General features: G+C 43.3%; 1 protein-coding gene across 1 annotated transcript; it reads left to right on the top strand.

Moving 5' to 3' along the window:
- Positions 1-536: 536 nt before the first annotated feature.
- Positions 537-3,651, top strand: MAGEB6 (MAGE family member B6). Its single transcript, XM_008972991.3, has 2 exons — positions 537-647; positions 1,906-3,651. The coding sequence occupies exon 2, from the start codon at positions 1,967-1,969 to the stop codon at positions 3,062-3,064; it is 1,098 nt and encodes a 365-aa protein (XP_008971239.2). The 5' UTR covers positions 537-647; positions 1,906-1,966; the 3' UTR covers positions 3,065-3,651.
- Positions 3,652-21,762: the final 18,111 nt, after the last annotated feature.

Below are 21,762 nucleotides of genomic sequence, written 5' to 3' on the forward strand. Positions count from 1 at the left end.
GAGACAAGAGTGCCCCCCAAATCTCCCTTCATTTCCCGATCTTGCATCACAACTTAATAGCAGCAGCCAGGTTTAGGAGGCCCCAGGCAGTAGTGGCCAGGTGAGGTGTAACTGAATTGCACATGAGGAGTCTCAGGAAGTTGAAGTCTAGTCTGAGAGGGTGTCCTCAAGTCAGTAGAGGGGACATGGCAAGAATGAAGCGACGACACTGAGTGAGGGCTGAGGGCAAAGTCCGTTCCAAAAAGGGGGTCTCACAGAGCCCCACCCCTACCGTCAGTCTTGGAAGGTCCCGGCATGGCTCCCGAGCTCAGGCTGCACCTTACTTCCAACTCTGGACTCTCAGGGAATGAGAGCCTCTATCTCCGGTTGACTGATTCAGCTCAACAGATAGAGAAGTCCAAGGGTCCGTGAAGAGCCCCTGAAAGAACTTTATGTGAGTTCCCTGGAATCTGCTGCACCCACAGAACACAAGGGGGAGTAACAGAACCCTGCAGCTACTGTTACGCAGGGAGCGCCAGGTGGGCGTGGCCGGAAGTGGTTCCTCTTGACTTCCACCTAATAAAGGGGTCTGAGCCGGTCGCCTCAGTCTGAAAAGTGCTGTGTCACGTCAGCGGAAGGAGGCGTCCCAGATCTTCTCAGCTGTCTTGGTGGGTATCCTGACCTAGAACTGGGGGGCATTCCCCGACAACTTCAACCCCCTTCCCCTGAAGAAAGGCGGCTCCACAGAGCCCTGCCCCAACCTGCCCCGACCTGGTCCCTGAGGAGTCCCCAAACATGGCTGTTAGGCCCAAAGTCCATTCATTTTTTTCCGTCGTGTTGAAGAACATGAAGGCCTCGGTCCAAGGCTTGTGGACCCAGGTCAGTAGAGGGAGAAATCTCAGGCCCTACATAGTTAAGAGGACCCTCCTTAGAATTGAGGGAGGGGACTCCATGTCCCATAACGGGTTGCACCGAACTCTGCCCTTGACGTTAGCCTGGGGGTCCGGGCAGGTCTCTAGAGACTGAGGTGCATTCTCACTTTGTCCCTGTGAGAGTCAGAGAGGTAGGCCCCTGGTTGTAAGGAGATGGCAGCAGGTCAGTGAGGGTGATTTCCAGGTTGTGGGAAGAGTCAGGGTGAGGAGTCTAATTACTGTGAGGACCATTCTCACTATAACTGGAAGAGCACTCAAATGCCTCTGCTGTTGTCAGCCCTAGGTGGTCTGGGTGTCCCCGGAATGAAGTGTTGGGCAGAAGTGCTTCCTTATTTCCTCCGGGTTAAAATTCCTACTGTCAATTTCAAAGTGGTAGAAGGAAATGGGCCTCTGGGTCTTGTCAACAATTTTTTTTTATTATACTTTAAGTTTTAGGGTACATGTGCACAATGTGCAGGTTTGTTACATATGTATACATGTGCCATGCTGGTGTGCTGCACCCATTAACTCGTCATTTAGCACTAGGTATATCTCCTAATGCTATCCCTCCCCCCTCCCCCCACCCCACAACAGTCCTCGGAGTGTGATGTTCCCCTTCCTGTGTCCATGTGTTCTCACTGTTAACTTCCCACCTATGAGTGAGAACATGCGGTGTTTGGTTTTTTGTCCTTGCGATAGTTTGCTGAGAATGATGGTTTCCAGTTTTAATGATGATCCTGAATGTAAACAGAGAGGATCCAACCCCTGAACAGAGGGGCCCCCACTGCCAGCCCCTGCTGTCACCTCAGTAAGCCCCAAAATGGGCTGTCATGCTATAGTCTAATACTCTAACTTCCTCCTGAGTTTGAAGGAGACAAACTGACCAGGAGAAAAGGAGTCCTGTGGGTTCCTAGAGCAGCTGTTCTGCGGAAACCTGCAGAAGGGGCCCTAGTTAAAGCCAAGATGGTCGCTCTCTGCTGAAGATATTGACGTGACGTCACTCTCTCCCATCCAGGTGCCAGCCTTCCTAGTCTTCCTACCCACACTCCTACCTGCTGTCACAGGCCACAGCCATCATGCCTCGGGGTCACAAGAGTAAGCTCCATACCTGTGAGAAACGCCAAGAGACCAATGGTCAGCCGCAGGGTCTCACGGGTCCCCAGGCCACTGCAGAGAAGCAGGAAGAGTCCCACTCTTCCTCATCCTCTTCTCGCGCTTGTCTGGGTGATTGTCGTAGGTCTTCTGGTGCCTCCATTCCTCAGGAGTCTCAGGGAGTGTCACCCACTGGGTCTCCTGATGCAGTTGCTTCATATTCAAAATCCGATGTGGCTGCCAACGGCCAAGATGAGAAAAGTCCAAGCACCTCCCGTGATGCCTCCGTTCCTCAGGAGTCTCAGGGAGCTTCACCCACTGGCTCTCTTGATGCAGGTGTTTCAGGCTCAAAATATGATGTGGCTGCCGAGGGTGAAGATGAGGAAAGTGTAAACGCCTCAGAGAAAGCCATCATTTTTAAGCGCTTAAGCAAAGATGCTGTAAAGAAGAAGGCGTGCAAGTTGGTGCAATTCCTGCAGAAGAAGTTTGAGAAGAAAGAGTCCATTTTGAAGGCAGACATGCTGAAGCGTGTCCGCAGAGAGTACGAGCCCTACTTCCCTCAGATCCTCAACAGAACCTCCGAACATTTGGTGGTGGCCTTTGGTGTTGAATTGAAAGAAATGGATTCCAGCGGCGAGTCCTACACCCTTGTCAGCAAGCTGGGTCTCTCCAGTGAAGGAAGTCTGAGTGGTGATAATGCGCTGCCGAAGTCGGGTCTCCTGATGTCGCTCCTGGTTGTGATCTTCATGAACGGCAACTGTGCCACTGAAGAGGAGGTCTGGGAGTTCCTGGGTCTGTTGGGGATATATGATGGGATCCTGCATTCAATCTATGGGGATGCTCGGAAGATCATTACTGAAGATTTGGTGCAAGATAAGTACGTGGTTTACCAGCAGGTGTACAACAGTGATCCTCCATGCTATGAGTTCCTGTGGGGTCCACGAGCCTATGCTGAAACCACCAAGATGAAAGTCCTGCGTGTTTTGGCCGAGGGCAGTAACACCAGCCCCGGTTTATACCCACATCTGTATGAAGAGGCTTTGATAGATGAGGTAGAGAGAGCATTGAGACTGAGAGCTTAAGGCAGGGCTGGCACTGTTCCCTTGGCCAGGGCACCTTATGGGGCCATATCCTACAGATCCTCCCATTTCTAGGGAGGTCTGAAGTAGAATTTTCACTTTATGTTAGAAGAGAGTAGTGAGCTTTCTAAGTAGTGCAGTATAGTAGAGGCTGGAGGGAACAAGATATGTATCTTTCTTTTGTCTTGTTACACATGAGTAACTTGCAGATTTATGTTTTATCTCTGTCAATTATCAACATTGTTCCTGTTAAGTGAAGGTTTATTTTGCTTCAGATTATACAATTATCAATAACATAGCTCTCACATTCATGGCTGTTTAACCAATCTGAAAGTTACGGTTTGGGAATTAATAAAACAAAGTCATACAACACATTTTCTTTGTAATTGAGAACTAGATAACATGGTAACAGAGAATTGATTTTCATATGAATCTTAAAGAACTCCACAGTAAAATAGTTGACATCATAATATGAAGAGAAAGAAAAGGAAAAACAGAAATGTAAAAGTTGTTTAATTCTTGGTTTGCCTAATTCGTTTTCCTATTTGTTTTCGTACAAATAAAGGATACCTGGATTTATTTAGGTTATTAAGACTGCCGTTAGTTTGTTTTGTTCCAGTGCACTTCATATTCCATGTTATCTACTGCATCAAAAAACCCCTCTGATTGGAGGGTGGTATTTTCTGGGTTTAAAATAATCACATGAAATGCAGTGATCAATATAAGCCAGAATGAGTTCACTAAAAACCTTTTTGAAACAAGGCTGCTAAATTCAAAGAACTTCCATAGGCTTAAACTGTCTCAAATATTTTCAAGATGTGGTAATTTTGTTTCTTAATATATAGTTAGGAAAATTAAAAATAATTTGTGTAAAAACACATATTATGATATCTGTCATTTATGAAAGATTCAGTATTTCCTACTTAGTATGCCATATGTTTTATGGACAGTACTTATACCCCAAAATTCCTACAAGATAGGGTTTAGCAGACTCACTTCAAAATGAAGAAATTGCAAATTTCTAAAAGCTCACAAGCTTGTAATTGACAGAGCTGGGATTAGATCTCTGGTCTGGATTCATCCAGAGCCCATATTTTTCCAATCCTCTCAGCCTGAGCCAGACTTTGTGTCTTTTAATCCATTTTTCCTCTCACAGCCCAAAATGCTTACCAGAGCATTAAAAGGACACTGTACCCAAAGCACTTCTTTGGATTCTACAACTAGAGTAATCATAATGCTGAAAAAATGAGTAGTATGAATTATGAAAAGAAAAAAATAATACACAGTGACAATATGATCATCTACATATGCAACATTAGATAACCCAGTAAGATCAGGAGCTCCCAAAATCATCCTGCTCTGCCCTTTCCCCATAGAAATTAAATCTCCTCAAAGCAAAGTACATAATAGGCTAAGTCTGCCTGGTGAAGCAAAGGAATAGATCAGGGTGCTTTTTTCACTGACAGCCCACCACCTGTCCTGGGCCTCCTGCCTTGTGGTACAGCTTCCCTATCTCATACAGAACCTGGGACAGTGAGCCACTGTCTGCAAGGTTTGCAGTAGGGAACCTGCTCAATTGTTTGCAGGTGTGTGACATTTCCCAGCAGTCTTAAAGAGAAAGGAGGCAAGATGAGAACCCCCATAAATGAGGATTCTGGAGATCACTGCCTCAGAATATCGGGGTCACAGAAAGACCAGGCCCTGCCTACTCTCAGATCTAGAAGGCCCAAGCTATAGCAGTAAGCTAAAATTTCTCTATTTACTCAAAGTTCTCAGGTACATAGGAGTCCCGGTCTAAGGGTGGTGTGCTCTGGTTATTGGGAGGAGGATCTCAGCCTCTGAAAACGATCAAGATGAGGACTCTGAATGAGAAATGAGGAATTATCCACCCAGAACAGTAGGGGCTCTTAAAGTTATATCTTGCTTTCTGCCTTGGGTGGCCATAGGCAGGGCTATCTGGTTGAGATTCCCCCTCATTAAGGCTTCTACTGGTGCCCCAGGGAGATAAAGCTTTGATCTCATGGCAGTAGCTCCGATTCTTCCCACCAAGGAGGTCCTCTCAAGCCTGGATTGGATTTAAGGTGAGGACACTGGGGTAGCCAAGGAGAAGCACCCTGACTTCCCCCTCTGGTTTCTCAGTAAAGGAAAAGCTTTGGCTTCAGGCTGCAGACTCAGATTAGCAGAGGAAGGAGTTCCACATCCCCAAATCAATGTTAGAAACCTGAGTGAGAACTGAGGGAGCCACTGACTCCAAAACAGTGGAATCTTGTAGGATTCTGACCCTGCTATTATTCTTCAGAGGATCCTCAATAACTGTGGCCAGATGTGCCTGTTCCTAACTTCCAACTGGGAGATTCCAGGAAGATATGGCCTTGGTCTGAGGAGTGAGGCCTTGAGTCAGTGGAGGGTAGAGTTTCAGATTTCATTAGGTAGGAGTCAAGGTAAAGATGCTGAGGGAGGATAGAGGAGACCACTCACCACAGAACAGTGGGAACGCACAGTGTCCTGACCCTAATGTCAGCCCTAGGAGGCCCAGGGCAGAACTCTCAGGCTGAAGTGCCCCCTCAGTTCCTCTAGGAGTGGTCACAAGGAAGAGAGAGTCTTAGTCTAATGGGAGCAACCCTAGTCAGCAGAGGATGTTTAATAGGAGTCACACTGCTGACCCTAAACAGGGATGACGGTACTCCTCCCAGAACAGGTGGAGCCACACGAAGCCCTGCCATTGATGTCTCTCCCTGCAAAACCCGGGAATTCTGAGATGATGAGTCCCACTCATTTCCTTTCACGGCATCTCAAGGAGGTAAGGCATCTGGTCTAAGGGGCCAGCCTCAGGTTACCACAGGGATAAATTCCAGGTCATGCAAACAGTCAAGCTGAGGACCGTGAGGATGGAAGGAACCACCCAAATCATAACAGTACAGACAACGCAGAATCCCTCAGGTACTGTCAGCTGTAGGTGACCATAAGGCTTTCGTGCTCAGATAAGGAAACTCTTACATCCTTCTTGGTAGTCAAGGAAACTCATATTTCCTTCTTGGTAGTCATAGGGAATTAAAGGCTGTATATGAGCAGACATGCCTCTAGGTCTTAGAAATGTTCATTGTGAGGACCCTGAGCAAGGACTGAGGGGAGCAACCAACCTAGAAGAGACAGGAACCCACATAATCCTGCCCCTTTCAGCCCTGGAAATCCCCAGGCATGAATAACCCTAGTATGTCAGCCACTCACTCCTCTCCCTGGAGGACTCATGTCACTAGAGGGAGGAGTCAGAGATCCTGGCTGAGTGAGAAGTCAAGGAGTCACAAACCCCTGAACAGTGGAGTCCCACAGAGTCTTTCTCCTGCTATTAGTTCTCAGAATCCCCTAATAGCTCCAGTGAGATCACTTTGACTTCCACGTCTGGGGACTCCAGGTGGTGAGGAACTTGGTCTGAGGCTGGCCATCTCATCATAGAGAACATTACCAGGTCGAGCCAGGAGTCAGGGCGAAGACAATGAGGAAGGAGCAGAACATGAAACCTCCTATAACAATGGAGGCAGCACATAATCTCTCCCCTACTGTTAGTCCTGGCAGATTCAGGGATAAATGTCAGGCAGAGCAGAGGCACCCCTCAATTTCCCCTCAGGGTGACAGAGAAATGAGGGCCTTATTCTGAGGGGGATGGTATCAGGCCACGAAAGGGAGAAATTGTGGGCACTGTCACGAGTCAAAATGAAGAATCTGAGCAAGGACTGGTGAGGCCAACCCTCATGAGGCCCAAAAGTGCCTGCCACAGCTTTCTGCCTTGGGAGACTCCAGGCAGGTATGGCCAAATAAGGCTGCCCTCCCTTCCCTCTACTAGGTCTCAGAGAGTTCTGGGCCTTGCTATGAGGAGATGCCTTCAAGTCAAAGAACAGAGGAGCTGCAGGTCCTTCTAGGAGTCAAATTGAGGACCCTTGGTGAAGACTAAGATGATCGTACTCCTTCCCCCAATAGAAGGGGCAACATAATGTCCAACCTCCACCCTGGCTTTCAGCATTTGAAAACCCATAGCAGGACTGTCAGGGAGAGGCTTCGCCCATGTTTTATACTGGGTCTAAGGGAGGTGAGCTCCTTAGTAAGAAAGTGAAGCCACGATAGAACAGAAGAGGGGGTCCCAAGCCCTACACAGAGCCAATATGAGAACTCTGAATAAGGACTGAGGGTCCAGTGATCCCAAGACAGAAAGGATCCCCCAAGGTTGTCACCCCTGACAAGGGTGGTAGGCTGAGCCACTCTCTCACTTTTTGTGGGTTCCAGGGGGCTTCAAAGTGTCAACTTCACAGCAGAACAGGAAAGAGGTACCAGGCTCTGTCAACAGTTAGCATAATGATCTGAAATATCATCTGAATGTTCTCCCCAACCCCAGAACACAGGGATCTCCACAGTTAATCTCTGCTGTCACTCCAGTAGGCCCCAAGCTGGGTTGCAAGCTGCAGCCTAAGACTCACTCTAAGTTGCTTTACCAGGTTCTCAGGGGACAGACTCACTGGGAGAACAATTGCCCAATAGGTTCCTAGAGCAGTGATTTCACAGAAACCTGCATTGGCAGCCTTGGTTAAAGCCAAGGTGGTCTCTCCCTGCTGACGGTGCTCACAGCATTTCATTCTCCTTCCACCAAGTGACCATGTCACCTGCGACCCTATTCACGCTTCTGTCTGCTGTCTCTGCCCACAGTCATGCCTTGGGGTCAGAAGAGGAAGTTCCACACTCATGAGAAATGCCACTAGGGTGCTCACATCACTGCAGGAGAGGAAGAGTCCCTCTCCTCCTTTTCTCCTGTTTTGGAGAGTGCTCTTCAGAGCTCTCTTGCTACTGACATTCCCCAGGAGTCTCAGAGAGCCCCCTTCATCATCACTTATTCTGTAGATGTTTCATGCACAAGATCTGATGAACATGCCAAGAACCAAAATGAGGAAAAGCCAAGAACCTCTCCAGCAAGAGCCACCACTGGAGCTCACACAGAGACCTTCTATTCAGGAAGGGAAGTTTGGTAATACAATTTCTGCTGGAGAAGTGTAAAATTAAAGATCCCATGACAAAAGCAGCATTGCTGAACGTTATTAACAAAAAGTGCAAGGACCATTTCCCTGAGATCCTCAGGAGAATCTCTGAGTGCATGGAGCTGGTCTTTGGCCTTGAATTGAAGAAGTTGACCCCAGCAGTCATGTCAATGCTCTTTTCAGTGAACTGGATGTCCCCAGCAACAGGAGTCTGAGTGGTGATAAAGCATTGCCTAAAAGTGGTATCTTGATGATGCTCCTGGGTATAAGCTTCATGAAAGGTAACTGCACTGCAGAAGAGGAGATCCGAACATTTCTGAGTAAGATTTGGATCTACACTGGGAGAGTGATTTCATATATGAAGAGTCCAGAAAAAAGTTTGGTACAGGAAAGTAGCTAGAGTACCAGCAAGTGTCCAACAGAGATCCTCTACACCATGAATTCCTGTGGAATCCAAGAGTCCATGCTGAAATCAGCAAGATGAAAAACTGGTGACTTTTGGTCAAAGTCAATGATACCATCCCAAGGTGTCTTCCTATCCCTTTATACAAGGCACTGAGACATGAGGAAGAGAGAGCCTGAGGTATAGCTGCAGCCAGGACTGAGGCTAATCCCATGGCCAGTGCACATTCTGGGGCTACAAACAGCAGTTTCTCCCATGTCAAGTGAAGGTTGAGGGAGATTCTTTACCCTTTTGAAAAATAATGCAGTTAATGTTCAACTTAGTAGAGGACCTAAGCAGGACTAGAAGAAATATAGTTTATATCTTCTTCATGTTTCTGTTCTATGTGAATAACTTGATTTTTTTTTTTGGTTTTCAAATATTGTTTTATTTATTTTTTTCCTTCCAACTTTTATTTTAGGTTCAGGGGGTGCATGTCCAGAATTTTTACATGGGTAAATTGCAACTTGCTGGGGTTTGGTATACAAATTATTTCATCACCCAAGTAGTAAGTATCGTACCCAACAGGTAGTTTTTGATCCTCACCCTAGTCCCACCCTCCACCCTCAAGTAGAATCTAGTGTTTATTTTTCCATTCGTTATGTCTGTGTATACTCAATATTTAGCTTCCACATGTGAGTGAGAACGTGTGGTATGTAGTTTCCTGTTCCTGTGTTAATTTGCTTAGGATAATGGCCTTCAGCTGCATCCATGTTGCTGCAAAAGGCATGCTTTTGTTCTTTTTTATGGCTGTGTAGTATTCTGTGATGTATATGTGCCATATTTTTTTTTTATCCCACTCACTGTTGATGGGCATCTAGGTGAATTTGTCTTGGCTATTGTGAATAGTGCTGTGATGAACATATGCGTGCATGTCTGTTTATGGTAGAAAGTTTTATATTTCTTTGGGTGTATACCCAGTAATGGGATTGCTGGATGAAACGGTAAATTCTGTCTTAAGTTCTTTGAGAAACGTCCATACTCCTCTTCACAGTGGCTGAACTAATTTACATGCCCACTAGCAGTGTATAAGTGTTGCCTTTTCACCACAACCTCACCAACATTTATTTTTTTCACTTTCAAATCATAGTCATTCTAAATGGCATCAGATGGTATCTCATTGTGGTCATGATAACATTTCTCGAATGATTGGTGATGTTGAACATACACAAATCAATAAATGTGATTCATCATATAACCAGAAGTAAAAGCAAAAACTACATGATCATTTTAATAGATACAGAAAAAGATGTTGATAATATTCCACATCCCTTCATGTTAAAAGCTCTCATCAGACTAGGCATTAAAGGAAGATACCTCAAAATAATAAGAGCCATCTATGACAAACCCACAGTCAACATCATACTGAATGGGCAAAAGCTAAAAGCATTCCCTCGAGAACTGGAACAAGACAAGGATGCCCACTCTCGCCAGTCCTATTCAATATTGTTCTGGAAGTCCTAGCCAGAGCAATCAGGAAAAAAGAAAGAAAGAAAAAGGCAACCAAATAGGAAGAGAGGAAGTCAAACTATCACTCTTTGCAGATGACATGATACTATACCTAGAAAAACCCATAGTCTCTTCCAAAGGCTCTTACATCAGATAAACAACTTTAGTCAAGTTTAGGATACAAAGTTAATGTAGAAAAATCAGTAGCATTTCTATATATCAATAATGTCCAAGCTGAGGTCAAATCAAAAATGCAATCCCATTCACATAGCCACAAAAAGAATAAAACACCTAGCTATACATCTAGCCAGGGAGGGGAATGATCACTGCAATGAGAATTATAAAACACTGCTCAAAGAAATCAGAGACAACACAAACAAATGGAAAAACATTCCATATTCATAGACAGGAGGAATTAATATTGTTAAGATGGCCATACTGCCCAAACCAATTCACCAATTCAATGATATACCAACAACGGTTTTCACAGAAGTAGAAAAAACTATCCAACATTCATATGAAACCAGAAAAGGGCCCGAATAGCCAAAGCAATTCTAAGCAAAAGGAGCAAAGCCAGAGCTCTCCCACTACGTGACGTCAAATTATACTACAAGTCTACAGTAACTAAAACAGCAAGTTGCTGGCAGCAAAACAGACACATAGATCAATGGAACAGGTTAAGGAGCCCAGAAATCAAGTCGCACACCTACAACCATCTGATCTTCTGCAAATTCTACAATAACAAGCAATGGGGAAAGGACTCCTTATTCAATAAATGGTACTGGGATTACTGGCTGGCCACATGCAGAAGAGTGAAACTGAACTCCTTCTTTATACCATATACAAAACTCAATTCAAGATGGATTAAAGGCTTAAATGTAAAACCTAAAACTATAAAACCCTTGAAGAAAATCTAGGAAATACCATTCTGGACAGAGTTCCCGGCAAACATTTCATGATGAAGACACCGTAAGCAACTGTAACAAAAATAACAACAACAAAAAATAGACCAAAAAAAAAAAAAACAAAAACAGAAAAATAGACAAAAACAAAAAATAGGCAAAAATTAGGCAAAAATAAATAAAAAATAGACAAAATACCAAAAATAGACCAAAAAAAAAAAACAAAAACAAAAATAAACAAGTGGGGCCTAATTAAACTAAAGACCTTCTGCACAGCCAAGGAAGCTATCAACAGAACAAACACACAACCTAAAGAATGAGGGAAAATGTTTGCAAACTATGCATCTGACAAATGTCTAATATCCAGAATCTAAAAGGAATGTAAAGAAATCAATAAGCACAAAACAAACAACCCTAATAAAAAATGGGTGAAGGACCTAAACAGACACTTCTTAAAAGAAGACATACAAGTGGCCAATAAATATATGGGAAAAATGCTCTTTTATGCATGTATTTATCAGTTAAAAAATATTTTTAACTTACATCAAAGCTTTATTTGCTATTTTCACAGTCTGCATGCAGTATCCTTGTACATGCAAAAGTCATCTTGTTTTATTGCAGTTAACTTGATTTCCAGTTGCTCTTTTGATTTTCCAGCTGTGCGTTTTAACTCTTTACAGTTACAAATTATAAAAAACACTTATAGACATACAATAATGTGTGGGTCCATAAAGCCTCATTTTTTAAACATTAAAAATATAGGTTTTTGTAGATGAGTGGGACTGGATAAAGTGCCTCTTGCTTATTCTCAAAACTCCTAGAGCTTGTGAATACACAAGGCAATTTCCAGAACACCAGCAGGCAGGAAGCTTACATTTCCTACACACAGAAATTCAGTTCCTTTTCTATCATGACTCAAACAGGAAGCTCAGGAAGGAATTCACAAGAAAGGTTAGAAAAATGTATACTCTGTGTGTGTGTGTATACATAAATATTATATATATTACACATATATATAAAATTTCTACTCCCCTCACCCCATCTTACAAAGCATTTTGAAGATCATAATAATCTGGGAAGTGCATGCCTGTGTGTGTGTGTGTATATATATATATACACACATAAATATTATATATATATAAAATATCACCATGCCTTGATAATTTTTAAAAATATTTACATATATATTATATATATATTATACATATATATTTCCACTCCCCTCACCCCATCTTACAAAGCATTTTGAAGATCATAATAAACTGGGAAGTGCATGACTTCTAAGATACTAGTATGATTTAGGAAACAACACTGTATGAAATATCTGCCATGACACAATATATTATCTTTGTGATCCCCCTATTTACAGGATCTATAAGGTTATGTAGAATGAGATAATTTAAAAGCTCAAATTCCTTCGAAACCAGCATAACTTTTAGTAGGCGGGATGCCACCAGGGTTGTCCAGAAAGTGCCAGTAGGAGTCATGGAAGATGTTACAGCATCAAGTGCAACAGTAACTGCGTAAGGAGACTCTGGAAGGGCAAAGGGGAGAGACTGAGAAGTGTTAATTTTAAGGATTATCTTGCCAGAAATCTCTGGCTGACTTCCCAGAGCAAAGAGACTGATTTTCTGTCCTCCTCCCTGCAGGAACTCACCTAGACAAAAGAGAAAATTCTAAAGACTGGTGGGGACAATAGGAAATATAGACTGGCTAAGACCCAGAACAAGCATACTGAGAGGTGACAGAGTGCTGGCAGTACTCACAGCCCTCGCTCGCTCTCGGTGCCTCCTCTGCCTGGGCTCCCACTTTGGCAGCACTTGAGGAGCCCTTCTGCCTGCCACTGCACTGTGGGAGCCCCTTTCTGGGCTGGCCAAGGCCAGAGCTGGCTCCCTCAGCTTGCGGGGAGGTGTGGAGGGAGAGGCGCCGGCGGGAACTGGGGCTGTCCACGGCGCTTGCGGGCTAGCGTGAGTTCTGGGTGGGCGTGGGCTTGGCGGACCCCACACTCGGAGCAGCCAGCTGGCCCCGGGCAGTGAGGGGTTTAGCACCTGGGCCAGCAGCTGCTGTGCTCAATTTCTCACGGGGCCTTAGCTGCCTTCCCCAGGGGCAGGGCTCGGGACCTGCAGCCCACCATGCCTGAGCCTCCCCCGCCTCCGTGTGCTCCTGTGCAGCCCGAGTCTCCCCGACGAGCGCCGCCCCCTGCTCCACGGCAGGCAGTCCCATTGACCACCCAAGGGCTGAGGAGTGTGGGTGCACCGCATGGGACTGGCAGGCAGCTCCACCTGCAGCCCCAGTGGGAGATCCACTGGGTAAAGCCACCTGAGCTCCTGAGTCTGGTGGGGATGTGGAGAACCTTTATGTCTAGCTCAGGGATTGTGAATGCACCAATTGGCATTCTATGTCTAGCTCAAGGTTTGTGAACATACCAATCAGCACCCTGTGTCTAGCTCAGGGTTTGTGAATGCACCAATCAACACTCTGTATCTAGCTACTCTGGTGGAGCCTTGGAGAACCTTTATGTCTAACTCAGGGATTGTAAATACACCAATCGGCACTCTGTATCTAGCTCAAGGTTTGTAAAGACACTAATCAGCACCCTGTGTCTAGCTCAGGGTTTGTGAATGCACCAATCGACACTCTGTATCTAGCTACTCTGGTGGGGACTTGGAGAAGCTTTGTGTCCACAATCTGTATCTAGCTAATCCGGTGGGGACGTGGAGAACCTTTGTGTCTAGCTCAGGGATTGTAAATGCACCAATCAGTGCCCTGTCAAAACAGACCACTCGGCTCTACCAATCAGCAGGATGTGGGTGGGGCCAGACAAGAGAATAAAAGCAGGCTGCCCGAACCAGCAGTGGGAACCCACTCGGGTCCCCTTCCACAGTGTGGAAGCTTTGTTCTTTTGCTCTTTGCAATAAATCCTGCTGTTGCACACTCTTTGGGTCCACACTGCCTTTATGAGCTGTAACACTCACCGCGAAGGTCTGCAGCTTCACTCCTGAGCCAGCGAGATCACGAACCCACCAGAAGGAAGAAACTCCAAACACATCCGAACATCAGAAGGAACAAACTCCGGACACGCCGCCTTTAAGAACTGTAACACTAACCGTGAGGGTCCGTGGCTTCATTCTTGAAGTCAGTGAGACCAAGAACCCACCAATTCCGGACACAATACCTACTGCCTTTCTATCTGGCTTTAAGCTACCAGAGGCTTGGCTGGCCCAGAATTGCAACAGGATTCTTAGCAGTTTCTGAGAATGCAGCAGAGGTCCCCTACTCCCTAAGGGCATCTGGCCCAAGGCAGAGCCCCTTCCTGGTGTAGAGTGGGTTCTGCTTGTTTCAGGTGGCTTCCTCCACCTCAGTACTATTCCTTTTACCCATGGAATCATGGTGCCATAGGACTTCTAATTTAATGTTTTAGATTGGGCAGAGGGGAAAGGCACGTTCAGAGGCTATAGGATGTCTCTCTATCACTGTCAAGATTTGTCATGATTTCAACATAGAAATTGTGGCAGAAGGTAATTTCCCAGTGGATAGAGCCTTTCTTTTACTTTCCAACTCTCCTGAAAGTTCACCCTGAAATGCCAGTTCACACAAAGACAACAACTAATCTGGCTTCCTGTTTTAAAGAACAAGGCTGGGTGGCTGGGACGGCAGAAATCCAGTGGGACATGCAGAAATCCAGTGGGACATGAAGAAACCAGTAAGGAATAGATTTATGTGATAGCCCTCTTCCAGGGTGGGACAGTCTTCCACACAGGCCTGAGTCACCTTTAAGAAGTATTTGGTTTGGGAGGTGAACCAACCGTATATCTGTGGATTTTTACTTTGTTGTTGTTGTTGAAGACAGGTTCTCTCTTCTGTCACCTAGGCTGGAGTGCAGTGGCTTGATCATGGCTCACTGCAGCTTCAATTTCCTGGGCTCAAGTGATCCTCCCACCTCAGACTCCCAAGCAGCTGGGACTACAGATGCACACCACCATGCCTAGATAATTTTAAAATATATATATATATATATTTTTTTTTTTTGCCCAGAAACCCGCATTTTATTGACAGTCATTTTCCCACAGAGAATCTTAGAAAGATGTCGCGTTTTCTTTTAATAAATGAGAGAAGCCCACTTGTATCCCTGAATCATTGAGAAAAGCAACAGATACAACTGACAGTCACACTTTTTAAAATCAAACAGTCACTACCTTCAGCCCACACCTCCACACCCGCATCTGCCTCCCCAATGGCTGTCAGTTCGGCAAAGTCACCCTCTCCTTCTACTCTGGTATTACCACGAGAATTGAAATTTTTAAGCAGAAAAAAAAAGAAGTCAAGTTACAAATAAATGAGTGGCGAACCAAGGGAAGCCCTTTGACTATGATTTCCAATTTTCTGTTCAATCCACACTGCAGAGTTCTTGAATAAAACTTGGGAACCAAAATGGTGGTTTATCCTTGTATCTCTAAAAAATATTTTTAATAGAGACGGGGTTTTGCCATATTCCCCAGGCTGGTCTTGAACCCCTGGGCTCAAGGGATCCTCCCAACTCCGCCTTCCAATGTGCTGGAATTACAGGTATAAGCCACACTGCCAAGCCATATTTCTACTTTTGAAATTATTCTAAGCTTCCAGAGCAATCTCGGGACATCATGATGAAAATTTTATTTATTTATGTGTTTGTTTTAGAAACGGTCTCTGTGGCCCAGGCTGGAGCACTGTGACAGGATTATGGCTCACTGCAGCATCGGACTCCTGGGCTCATGTAACCCTCCTGCCTTGGCCTTTCGAGTAGCTAGGACTACAGGTGGATGCCACCATGACCACCTAATTTTTATTTTTTATTTTCTATAGAGATGGGGTCTTTGTAGCCCCGTCTGGTCTTGAACTTCTGGTCTCAAACAATCCTCCCACCTCAGCCTACCAAAGTACTGAGATTACAGGTATAAGCCTCTGAGCCTGGCCTGAAAATCTTAAAAGGACATATCAACAAGGCAGTTTTCAGCACCAGGTAGGCGTAGCCAAAGACTACTTTAAAGAAATCAGACTAAGGATTTTTCCCAAATCTCTTGCTCAGCCTCTTAGGTTTAGAACCTCAGACTTATGCCTACTTCTATTCTCACTCCTTACCAATATCCAAAGTTAGCCTCACTTCCCCAGATGCACAAAGGAACACTCATTTTTCTGAAGGTATATGTCTTGGTTTGTCCTCCAGAAAAATATTCTCAGTTCATTGTTCTTTTCCTGAGTCCTGGGAAACCTGAAGCTATCAGGTCAGCTTCACTCAAAATTCCCAACATTCCAAATACCACGAGGTTTCTCTTTTACCAGAATTTCTGTTGGCACTAATTCTCCACAACATTGATTTTTGAGGGCTCACCTTAGAATTTCACAGGCCAACGGCCTCTAGTTCCTTAAACAAAGAACCATGAAGAAGGGTATCTGCTGGGGAGGAAAACAAGACAGACATACCAAGAGACCAGCTGTGAAAATGCTAATGTGCACAAAGGGGAAAGAGAGATATTGTACATGCATAAGATTTTGCACTCTGTGTAAGATTTTCATTTAAGATGATCCAAAGGCCTATGGGAGAAGGATTGGATAGAGAGAAAGTGACTTTTTGCACAAAAGGTTAACAAAGCATATTAAGTTAAAGTTTTCCAAAGAGCCCTTCAAGCAAATGTGAGAAACTAGAGTATAACCCGTTGCTTAGCCTCAAGCACCTCACCCAGTTTAAAAAGAGGGGAAATAAATAACCTATTTGCCTAGCTGCCTTCAAAGAATCTCAAGCATCAGTCACTTCTATACTTCATTGTATTAATCATAATAAGCAGTATTCAGAGGATCCTGCATTATGAGGGTCATTCCTGACTAATATGGTTTTAATGTGTTCCTCAAAAAGCATGCGTTGGAAACTTAATCCCCAATGCAACAGTGTTGGGAGATGGGGCTTAGGGGGAAGTAACTAGGCCATGAGGCTTTTGCTCTCATGAGTGGATAAATGCTGTTATTGCAGGAGTAGTTTCCAGTGGGCTCTTTATCATGGAAATGGTATCCTTCTGTCACCTAGGCTGGATTGCAGTGGCTTGATCATGGCTGACTGCAGCTTCGACTTCCCAAGTAGCTGGGACTAGAGGTGTGTGCTGCCACACTCGGCTAATTTTTTGTATTTTTAGTAGAGACAGGATTTCACCATGTTAGCCAGACTGGTCCTGAACTCCTGACCTCAGGTGATTCTCCCACCTCGGCCTCCCAAAGTGCCAGGATTACAGGTATCAGTCACCGCACCAAGCCTGTTTTCATTTTTAGATCCCACAAATAAGTGAGAACATGCCATGTTTCTCTTTCTATGCCTGCTTTATTTCACTTAACATAATGATCTTCAGTTCCATCCATGTGGTTGCAAATGACAGAATCTCATTCTTTACGTCTGATTGTTATAAACAACCCAATTATACTCTTTTAGTTTTTCTTAAATGTACAATTAAGGTACTATTGACCATAGTCACCTTGTTGCACTAGCAAATATGGCTTATTCATTATTTTTAACTAATTTTGTTCCCATTAAGCATCCCAACCTTCCTCCCACTCCCCTTTCCTGTCCGTGGTAACCATGCTTCTACTCTCTATCTCCATAAGTTCAATTGTTTTCATTTTTATTTATTTTTGTTTTTAGTTTTTTGAGACAGAGTCTCACTCTCACCCAGGCTGGAGTACAGTGGCACAGTCTTGGCTCACTGCAACCTCCGCCTCCCATGTTCAAGCGATTTTCCTGCCTCAGCCTCCCGAGTAGCTGGAATTACAGGCATGCACCACCACGCCCAGCTAATTTTTTGTATTTTTAGTAGAGAGACAGTTTCACCATGTTCACCAGGCTGGTCTTGAACTCCTGACCTCAGGTGATCCACCCATTTTGGCATCTCCAAGTCCCAGGATTACAGCCATGAGCCACTCACCTGGCCTGTTTTAATTTTTAGATCCCACAAATAAGTGAGAACACGCCATGTTTCTCTTTCTGTGCCTGCTTTATTTCACTTAACATAATGATCTCCAGTTCCATCCATGTGGTTGTAAATGACAGGATCTCATTCTTTCTTAATGTCTGAACAGTGCACCACTGTGTATATGTAACACATTTTCTTTGTTCATTCATCTGTTGATGGAAACTTAGGTTGCTTCCTAATCTTAGATATCGTAAACAGTGCTGCAACAAAGGTAGGAGTTCAGATACATCTTCAATATATTGATTTCCTTTCTTTTAGGTGTACACCCAGCAGTGGGATTGTTGGCTCATATGGTAGCTGAATTTTTAGTATTTGTGAGGAAACTCCAAACTGTTCTCCATGGTGGTTGTACTAATTTACATTGCTACCAAGAGTGTGCGAGCCTTCCCTTTTCCCCACGTCCTCTCCAGCATTTAATACCTGTCTTTTATATATAAGCCATTTTAACTGGGGTGAGATGATATCTCATTCTAGTTTTGATTTGCATTTCTCTGTTTATCAGTGATGCTGAGCACCTTCTCATATGCCTGCTTGCAATTAGCCTGTCTTCCTTTGAGAAATGTCTATTCAAATCTTTTACCCATTTTATAAAATGGGATTATTAGATTTTTTCCTACAGAGATGTTTGAGCTCCTTATATATTCTGTTTATTATTTGCTTGTCAGATGGGTAGTTTGAGTATACTTTCTCCAATTCTGTGGATTGTCTCTTCACTTTTAAATATTTCATTTTCTGTGCAGAAGCTTTTCAACTTGATGTAATCCTATTTTTCCATTTTTTTTTTTTTTTTTTTTGCTTTGCTTACCTGTGCTAATGGGGAATTATGCAAGAAATTTGTGCCCAGACCAATGTCCCGGAGAGTTTTCCCCATGTTTACTTGTAGTAGACTCATAGTTGGAAGTCTTTCATTTAAGTCTTTCATCCATTTAAATTTGACTTTTGTATATGATGAGAGGTAGTGTTCTAGTTTCATTCTTTTGCATAGATATCTAGTTTACCCACAACCATCTATTGAAGAGACATGCACTTTTAATGTCATTGTCTGCTTATGTTATCTATGTCATTTCTCAATGAATTTTAATCCATTGATTTTTAAAATCTATTTTTTATTGACAGATAATAATTGTGCATATTTATGGGATACAATATGATGTTTTGATCTATATATTCTCCCTAGTGGACATATTCTCCATTTTCTTTGCATGTCTGGCAATTAGATTGTATGCCAAGTATTGTGAATTTGGCCTCGCTCACATTTGTACAGCATAAGTGTGCTGGATATTTATTTTTTAAACAGATTCATATTCTTATACTTTGTTCTGTGACTCAGTTAAGTTTGTTCAAAATGCTATGATCCTGATAATTCTTGCTTTTAAAGTTTCTTAGGTGTGACCAGAGCTTCATAAATCTAGGACTAATCTCACATCACTACAGAGATTAACCCCTTCTGAGTACTCTCCCTCTCTCTCTCTAGTCTGTCTCTCTCATGTTCTGGGCATGACATGATTTTACATTGGCTGCTGAGAACAGGAACCCCCTAGGTAGGCTGGAATTCTCTCTCTGTGAAACTTTTTCCTCTCAGATACTTTGTGCTAGGAACTCTAGACATCGGATCCTCCTCTCACCGTCAGCTTCATCTCCTCAACAACAGAAGATGGCCAGGTTTCAAATGAGCTACCCCTCCCTGCACTGCAGGCTCAAGGCAGCAAGCTTGGGAAGTTACAGGCTCACCTTCTTTTCAGTCTCACAGGAATCACTGTCTTTTGTTGCCGGATGTCCACTATATTAAAAATTGACATAGATATGTTGTCATTTTTATCTATTTTTTAAAGTTGTTTTAGGTATGTTGTTAAATCTATCCCTTTTTATTATTCTTTTCCAGAAGTATAAGTAGTATAACCCAAATTTAAAACCTAAATTATTATGGCATGTAAATGTCCCCAAACTGCAAGCTAATCAACAGTTGAAGAACATTAGAGCAAAAACTTGAGTACAGAGATTGTGGGCCACACACACTCATACCTACATACACGTAATAAGTATGTATGTTTGTGTGTGTACCTATATATTTATATAGATGGATTAACATATAAGTAGGAGAGTATAAACCAGCAGTTTATACTTCACTGTGACAGGGCAGCACCAAATTTAATGTAAAATCCTCCAGTCACTGCGTTCTCTCCCCACAGTGCACAGATTCTCTCTCTGCACTGCATGGCTACTGTGGGGAAGGGTGGGGGGTGGAAGAGGCTGGGTGAGGGGTAACAGTGTTTCAAGACTCTCTCTTCTGCTTTCCTCAATGCCCCTTTCAGTGATAGGAATTCAAAACCAGGTATTGTGATTACTCACCTGATTTTTGGTTCCAGAGTATAAACTGCTATAAACTAGTTTATACTCTGGAATAACTGTTATAAAGGAATATCAACAATGTTCCTTTTCTGATCATGTAAATTTGTGATTAATTATTTAAGCTTTCAAGATTTTCCAAAAGAGATGAAACATAGACTTTATTATAAAATGCTATAAATATTCAAAATATGATATAGATACCTGTACTAGTAAGAGTTATCCAGAGAAACAGAACCAATAGGAGGTAGATAGATAGATAGATAGATAGATAAATGGATAGACAGATATTCTATTTGCTGGTTGGGTATTTGAGGTGATTAGGTCATGAGGGCAGAACCTTCGTGATTGGAATTGGTGCTCTTATAAAAGCAATCCCAGAGCGCTTCTTTGTCCCTTCTTTCATGTGAGGAGACAGTGAGAAGATGGCCATCTATGAACAAGGAAGCACGCCTTCACCAGAAACCAAATCTGCCAGTGCCTCCATTTTGTACTTCCCAGCCTCCAGAACTGTGGTAAATAATTATCTATTGTTTAAAACCACCCTATGGTATACCTATGGTATTCTGTTATAGCCGCCAAAATTTATTAAAATAAATATAAATATATATATATGGAAAACATATATAGAGATGACACAGATATAGGTAATATAGATGTAGATATATCAATAGACAGGGAAAGATCTTCAACATTTTATTTTTAGTACAGAATAAGGTAACCTGGCATTGAAATAGGGATTTTCATGGAAATGTGAAAGAACCCCACAGCAAAATAGTTGAGATCACAAAATAGTGAAACAAAAGTAGAGTAGTTAATTTGTTTTTTTCCTAATCTTTTTGCTCATTGCTTGTAATATTAAATTATATAAACCTGTATTTGCTTTGCTTATTCAAACTGCATGAGAAAATAAATAACAAATTAGACTTCCTGCTTATTGTTTTCATTATTTTTTAATTATTATTTCCCAACCCGTAATCGAGTATCTGCTGTTTGGAAGGCTCCCTGATAGTACTGGTGATGGTAAGCAAAAGGAGATCCAACTTCTGCCTGTCGAATTTGAGAGTCAAGCAGCAACTAACATATAAGGAAGATGATGAGGTACCATCTCTAAGACACAAATGACAAGTAAAAAGAGGGGATAAGGAAGAGAATATTTCACATTAATGTAGTCAAATGTAAATTATCTGATGAAGGCAGTTCAGAGTCTTAGAAAACTGCAAGTCTCTCCATGGGAGTTAATTTAAATGAAGCTGCAGGTTGGGCTTGATGAGGCTGTGGGAGTGGTGAGCATGGGCCAGGCCTTCAGATGGTGCCTCTCAGAGTTGAGACGCTGTCCCTGAAATGGGAAGCAAGTCTTTTTTTTTTTTTTTTTTTTTTTTTTTGAGACGGAGTCTGGCTCTGTTGCCCAGGCTGGAGTGCAGTGGTGCAATCTCGGCTCACTGCAAGCTCCACCTCCCCAGTTCACGCCATTCTCCTGCCTCAGCCTCCCGAGTAGCTGGGACTACAGGCGCCCGCCACCACACCTGGCTAATTTTTTGTATTTTTA

This window comes from Pan paniscus, chromosome X (assembly GCF_029289425.2).
Source record: "Pan paniscus chromosome X, NHGRI_mPanPan1-v2.0_pri, whole genome shotgun sequence".
NCBI lineage: Eukaryota > Metazoa > Chordata > Mammalia > Primates > Hominidae > Pan > Pan paniscus.

Bases quoted from the DNA above. Each gene is read 5' to 3' on its own strand.
- MAGEB6 (XM_008972991.3), top strand. From the start codon at position 1,967: ATGCCTCGGGGTCACAAGAGTAAGCTCCATACCTGTGAGAAACGCCAA.